At 41.4% G+C, this 7,616-nt stretch overlaps 1 protein-coding gene across 1 annotated transcript in view; it reads right to left on the bottom strand.

Moving 5' to 3' along the window:
- The window catches only part of LOC112077816 (N-acetyllactosaminide beta-1,3-N-acetylglucosaminyltransferase 2), a gene marked incomplete at its 5' end in the record, with an annotated part of 15,046 nt that extends 9,314 nt beyond the window's left edge, over positions 1-5,732 (bottom strand). Inside the window, 2 exons of the mRNA XM_070441840.1 lie at positions 1,953-1,975; positions 5,077-5,732. Of these exons, the coding sequence (XP_070297941.1) occupies positions 1,953-1,975; positions 5,077-5,732 (679 nt within the window). The remainder of the gene's footprint in view (positions 1-1,952; positions 1,976-5,076) is intronic.
- Positions 5,733-7,616: the final 1,884 nt, after the last annotated feature.

Genomic DNA, 7,616 nt, shown 5'->3' with positions numbered 1-7,616 from the left:
TATCGGGGGAATTTGCTGTGGTAATGTATTGTCTTTTGAACTCACTGAGTGGTCCACAATGTTGGTTTTGATCTGTAATACAGTAGAAGTCTGAAGTTTACATACACCTTAGCCAAATACATTAAACTCAGTTTTTCCACAATTCCTGACATTTTAATCTCGTAACAATTCCTGTTTTTAGGTCAGTTAGGATCACCACTTTATTTTAAGAATGTGAAATGTCAGAATAATAGTAGACAATGATTTATTTCAGCTTTTATTTCTTCTCATTCCCCGTGGGTCAGAAGTTTACATCACTCAATTAGTATTTGGTAGAATTGCCTTTAAATGGTTTAACTTGGGTCAGACCGTCGGGGAGCCTTTCATAAGCTTCCCACAATAAGTTGGGTGAATTTTGGCCCATTCCTCCTGACAAGGCTGGTGTAACTGAGCACATTTCTAGGCCTCCTTGCTCAAAAACGCTTTTTCAGTTCTGCCACAAACAGTTCTATTTTTGTTTCATCAGACCAGAGGACATTTCTCCAAAAAGTACGAACTTTGTCCCCATGTGCAGTTGCAAACCGTAGTCTGGCTTTTTTATGGCGGTTTTGGAGCAGTGGCTTCTTCCTTGCTGAGCGGCCTTTCAGGTTATGTCGATATAGGACTCGTTTTACTGTGGATATAGATACTTTTGTACCTGTTTCCTCCAGCATCTTCACAAGTCCTTTGCTGTTGTTCTGGGATTGATTTGCACTTTTCGCACCAAAGTACGTTCATCTCTAGGAGACAGAACGGTCTCCTTCCTGAGCGGTATGACAGGCTGCTTGGTCCCATGGTGTTTATACTTGTGTATTGTTTGTACAGATGAACGTGTGTACCTTCAGGCGTTTGGAAATTGCTTCCAAGGATGAACCAGACTTGTGGAGGTCTACAATTTTTATCTGAGGTCTTGGCTGATTTCTTTTGATTTTCCCATGATGTCAAGCAAAGAGGCATGAGTTTAACAGTAGGCCTTGAAATACATCCACAGGTACACCTCCAATTGACTCAAATATGTCAATTAGCTTATCAGAAGCTTCTAAAGCCATGACATCATTTCTGGAATTTTCCAAGCTGTTAAAGGCACAGTCAACTTAGTGTATGTAAACTTCTGACCCACTGGAATTGTGATACAGTGAGTTATAAGTGAAATAACTCTGTAACAATTGTTGGAAAAATTACTTTGTCATGCACAAGTGAGGCCCTAACGACTTGCCAAAACTATAGTTTGTTAACAAGAAATGTGTGGAGTGTGGTGAAAAACGAGTTTTAATGACTCCAACCTAAGTGTATGTAAACTTCTGACTCAACTGTATGTCTTGTCTAATGTTTCAGATTTGTGAGTGACACTCTGGGACACAGGGACACTCAGACCTAAGGGTGCTGACATATTTATATTTAAAAACACCCCCCTTGTCGATTGATGAACCGGTGTGTGAATCTAAGTAACATAATAAAATAAATCCCCAACAAAATCTGCCAGTTTCAGATAGAGATCTGTTTTGCACAAAAAAAGGGGGTTAAAAATGTAAAAAACAAATATCTAACATTTCCTGAGCTTTCTTATATGTCCTTGATATAGGACAGACCCTTCAAAACCTGGTTCATTATGATTTGTTTTTTGACTGTCTTTTCTGGCATTTATGAATGTGTTATTCAATGCGTTTCTATGGGATTTGGTAGTAAAATGACAAATTCAATATTTTATCAAATTTTTTTTTTTTTTTATATATACCTAAAGGGGTCCTAAAAAAATAAAAATAAAAAGCTAAATGATCCATGGTATGACCGTATTAAAACAATTCTATTTCAGCTTACAACCCCCACCCCCCTCCCTACCTTTTAGGGGGTTTTCGCATAAAGTCCTCTTCAAAGTAAAACATATATAAAAAAGGGTTTAGAAAAGCGAAAGCCTCCGTTGTCTTATTACTCACACTGCCCTTATATGAGGATTCCACTGGGAAAGAAAATGCACAAATGACAATTTAACAAGGCACACCTGTTAATTGAAATGCATTCCAGGTGACTACCTCATGAAACTGGTTGAGAGAATCCCAAGAGTGTGCAAAGCTGTCAAGGTTAAAGCGGTGGCTACTTTGAAGAATCTCAAATATAACATATATTTTGAGATGTTTAATACTTTTTGGGTTACTACATGATTCCATATGTGTTATTTCATAGTTGTGATGTCTTCACTATTATTCTACAATGTAGAAAATAGTAAAAATAAAGAAAAACCCTGGAACGTGTATCTATTGACACCTGGAGGACGTTAACGTGTATATTATTGACACCTGGAGGAGGTTAACATGTACATTTATTGATACCTGGAGGAGGTTAACGCTGTACATGTATTGATACCTGGAGGCGTTAACGTGTATATTATTGACACCTGGTGGAGGTTAACGTTGATATTATTGACACCTGGAGGACGTTAACGTGTATATTATTGACACCTGGAGGAGGTTAACGTGTAATTATTGACACCTGGAGGAGAGTTAACGTGTATATTTGACACCTGAGAGGCGTTAACGTGTATATTATTGACACCTGGAGGAGGTTAACGTGTATATTATTGAACCGGAGGAGGTTAACGTGTATATTATTGATACCTGAGGAGGTTAACGTGTATATTATTGATACCTGGAGGAGGTTAACGTGTAATTTATTGAACCTGGAGGAGGTTAACGTGTAATTATTGACACCTGGAGGAGGTTAACGTGTAATTATTGACACCTGGAGGAGTTAACGTGTATATTATTGAACCTGGAGGAGTTAACGTGTAATTATTGACACCTGGAGAGGTTAACGTGTATATTATTGACACCTGGAGGAGTTAACGTGTATATTATTGATACCTGGAGGAGGTTAACGTGTAATTATTGACACCTGGAGGAGGTTAACGTGTATATTATTGATACCTGGAGGAGGTTAACTGTGTAATTATTACACCTGGAGGAGTTAACGGTAATTATTGACACCTGGAGGAGGTTAACGTGTAATATTATTGACACCTGGAGGAGGTTAACGTGTATATTATGACACCTGGAGGAGGTTAACGTGTATATTATTGACACCTGGAGGAGGTTAACGTGTATATTATTGACACCTGGAGGAGGTTAACGTGTATATTATTGACACCTGGAGGAGGTTAACTGTTATATTATTGACACCTGGAGGAGGTTAACGTGTATATTATTGACACCTGGAGGAGGTTAACAGTGTATATTATTTACACCTGGAGGAGGTTAACGTGTATATTATTGACACCTGGAGGAGGTTAACGTGTATATTATTGACACCTGGAGGAGGTTACGTGTATATTATTGACACCTGGAGAGTTAACGTGTATATTATTGACACCTGGAGGAGGTTAACGTGTATATTATTGACACCTGGAGGAGGTTAACGTGTATATTATTGACACCTGGAGGAGGTTAAAGTGTATATTATTTGACACCTGGAGAGGTAACGTGTATATTATTGACACCTGGAGGTTAACGTGTATATTATTGACACCTGGAGAGGTTAACGTGTATATTATTGACACCTGGAGGAGGTTAACGTGTATATTATTGACACCTGGAGGAGGTTAACGTGTATATTATTGACACCTGGAGGAGGTTAACGTGTATATTATTGACACCTGGAGGAGGTTAACGTGTATATTATTGACACCTGGAGGAGGTTACGTGTATATTATTGACACCTGGAGGAGTTAACGTGTATATTATTGAATACCTGGAGGAGGTTAACGTGTATATTTATGTGACACCTGGAGGGGTTAAGTGTATATTATTGACACCTGGAGGAGGTTAACGTGTATATTTGACACCTGGAGGAGGTTAACGTGTATATTATTGACACCTGAGAGGAGGTTAACGTGATATATATTGACCCTGGAGGAGGTTAACGTGTATATTATTGACACACTGGAGGAGGTTAACGTGTATTATTGACACCTGGAAGGATCGTAACGTGTTATTATCTGACTACCTCGAAGGACGTTAACGTGTATATTATCTGACTACCTGCGGAGGAGTGTTAACATGTTATATTATTGACACCTGGAGGAGAGTTAACGTGTATATTATTGACACCTGAGGAGGTTAACGATGTATATTAATATGATACCTTGGAGGACAGTTATCGTGAATATTTACTGATACCTGGAGGACGTTAATTGTAGTATTAATTCTGATACCTGGGGAGGACAGTAACGGTTATATTATTGATACCTGGAGGACGTTAACCGTGTATATTATTGACACCTGGAGGACGTTAACGTGATATTATTGACACCTGGAGGACGTTAACGTGTATATTATTATACCTGGAGGAGGTTAACATGTATATTTTGATACCTGGAGGACGTTAACATGTATATTATTGATACCTGGAGGACGTTAACTGTATATTATTGATACCTGGAGGACGTTAACGTGTATATTATTGATACCTGGAGTTGTGAGGACAGGACGTTAACATGTATATTATTGATACCTGACCGAGGACTTAACATGTATATTATTTGATACCTGGAGGACGTTAACGTGTATATTATTTGATACCTGGAGGACGTTAACAGTGTATATTATTGATACCTGGAGGACGTTAACGTGTATATTATTGATACCTGGAGGAGTAACGTGAGTATATTTGATACCTGAGAGGAGTTAACGTGTATTATTGATACCTGGAGGACGTTAACGTGTATATTATTGATACCTGGAGGACGTTAAACATGTATATTACTAGTGATACTGCGGAGGACGTTAACGTGTATATTATTGATACCTGAGAACGTTAACGTTGTATATTATTGATACCTGGAGGACGTTAACGTGTATATTATTGAATACCTGGAGGAGGCGTAACATGTATATTATTTGATACCTGAAGGACGTTAACGTGTATATTATTGATACCTGGAGGACGTTAACGTGTATATTATTGACCTGAGGAGGTAAAACGTTGTATATTATTTGATACCTGGAGGACGTTAACATGGTATATTATTTATACCTGGAGGAGGTTAAACATGTATATTATTGATACCTGGAGGACGTCGATGTGGTTGAGCGTTCTCATAGCGCAGCATCGCCGACAGATCTGGGTGGTGGTCCACGGCCGTGGTGTTGCCGAGCAGGAACACCGTGACAACCGTCCGGTTGGCGAGGACGCCGGCTYGMCCCCACGACTGGCGGATGGCCTGGCGGCGGTCAAAGTGCGGAGTAAGGGATTTRACGGCCAGTAGGAGGAAGGGCGACTCCCCTCTCCGGGTCTTYTGGCAGATGTGAGGCTGGTCCACCACTAGAGGGTACGACCGACAGCGCATGTAGAGCAGGAAGTCTTTAAAACGGGGAGGTAGGGAATTGTAGTCTTTCACGTCAGTGGTGACTCTGTAGTCCGGTTGGCAGGGGTCAGGGTTCAGTCCCGTGTCGTTGAGCCAATCAGGGACAGGTCTGACAAACTCATCGCTAGTGTTGTTACTGTTGGAGGAGGCGAGGATGGGGTTGTGTTGGAGGTCCAGTCTCTGTTGCTGGCGGTTCCAGTAGGCCTGACTAGGAGCCAGTTTGGACCAGAAGCGCTTGGAGGGGACAAGGACCTTGAATGGAGGAAGGAAGGACGAAATTAATAAATAAATGAAGTGTCCTAAACCGAGAACAACAATACATACATTAAAAAAGAGGATTAAAAAAGGCAATTCAACACTGATGATTTAACACAATTCAACAATTAAAGCCCTGTGCTGTCTTATTAATTTCATATTTAAAAATCACAGTATCACTGTTCATTTCATGAACTCCAAATATGTTTTATTATTTATTTCCCCCCGAGCCTCCTCTTGCTATGGAAACGCTGAGTCTGATCGTGTGGGCGTGTTGACTGTAGAGATCCTACCTCCCTTCAAAGGAGGGTGATACATATGCAAATAAGAGATGACTGGTCATAGGTCAGAATAATCAGATCAGATTGTGATGTCATGCTGAGGGCCAAAAACTCCATCCCACCTGAACATGCAAAAAAAATCCAAGCGTTAATTATTATTATAATTTTTTTTTAAAGCTTTTACACTAAAAAAGGGCATCATCATCATTTTCAGTCTTATTTCATCCTCCAAGTGAAACATGGTTCGTGTGGAAATATTATTCAAAACACAAAAAAAGTCAACAGGCCCCGTCGTATTCGCAAAGCAGCCTCCACTGCATTCCATGTACGCTTGTGTCTAGACTTGACACTTACATGTGACTTCTGCTATCAGAATACAAGGATCACATTGAAAAGACCGGTGTAAACGCACAAGTGGCTTGGTGGTCTGACTGCGTTTCCCATCTGGCTGACCACTTCAGGAGGTTTTGGACGTTGTTGCGTACGTTGGAGGAGGGAACGCGACACCCTGCTACATCTCAGCTCCCCGTGGAGTGAAACAGTGTGGTGATCGGAGGTGCAGGGAAGGACGACGGAGGCAGAGAAAAACACTGTTTACAGGGAATGTATTCTTCCTTCACACGGTAAGGTGGGGAAAAGGGGCTGGACGGAACCAAAGCAAAGAAAGTTAAAGTTAGAGTCCCCACGTCTTAACCCCGCCTCCCCACGTCTTACCCCGCCTCCCACGTCTTACCCGCCTCCCACGTCTTACCCGCCTCCCACGTCTTACCCCGCCTCCCACGTCTTTACCCCGCCTCCCACGTCTTACCCCGCTCCCCACGTCTTACCCCGCCTCCCCACGTCTTACCTAACCTTAAGCACCACCTGGTGCGTAACCAAAATACAGGTGGTGATCCACCCAGGTCTTACCTAGTGTGCATAGACAGATTCAACACTACGGGTCACGTATGCCCGCGGGCCTCTTGCCTAAACGTTCCCAAGGTGAGTCCCCCCCCGGGAACAAATGAAACAGAAAAATGACTAAATACTTTAAGTGAACAATTTCATAACCAAAAACACTAAGTCCTATTGGGATACCACCTCACCCCGGAAGACGGCTACAAAATAATATCCACAACTTTACTGCCCGTCACAACAATCAACACAGGACATAAAAATAACTATATTTTCCCCTGACAAAGGAACACTGGCTTTTATCAAGCTGGAGAAGGAGTTGGTAATGAAGAGACAGCTGTATCCCCTGACGAGAGGAGGGGTCAGAGCTCAATCACAATGGGGCTGACCAATCAGCTGCTTAGAATCCAGGAAGCCATTTCCTGAAATGAACATACAAACCCACAACACAGAAACTGGGGAACGTAAACAGACGTAAAATCAGGCTACCGAAAGCAGTACAGTGGGCACTGTTGGTAGAATGCATAGTTGAAATGGAATATAGAGCAGGAAAAGGGGATTGGGACACACTGTGACCCGGTAAGACACATTTACACATAGATACATGTGTCCAGAAACTCTCTGATCAGAATACTAAAGCTGCATGAACTGTCAAGTCAGACACCTCCAATCATCAGTTAATCATCAAGCCCTTGATTAGTGTGAATCAGGGAGATTGTTTTTTATCACTGACTTTGTGAAACTTCTGGGGGTCACAGAAGAGAGGTTTGAGAAGCACCGTTTTACATCACAATGAATAATTGCTGTGTCCG

The sequence above is a fragment of the Salvelinus sp. IW2-2015 genome, unplaced genomic scaffold (genome assembly GCF_002910315.2).
Source record: "Salvelinus sp. IW2-2015 unplaced genomic scaffold, ASM291031v2 Un_scaffold4942, whole genome shotgun sequence".
NCBI lineage: Eukaryota > Metazoa > Chordata > Actinopteri > Salmoniformes > Salmonidae > Salvelinus > Salvelinus sp. IW2-2015.
Note: the sequence above shows the minus strand (reverse complement) of the source record. Positions and strands in the feature narration are given on the sequence as shown.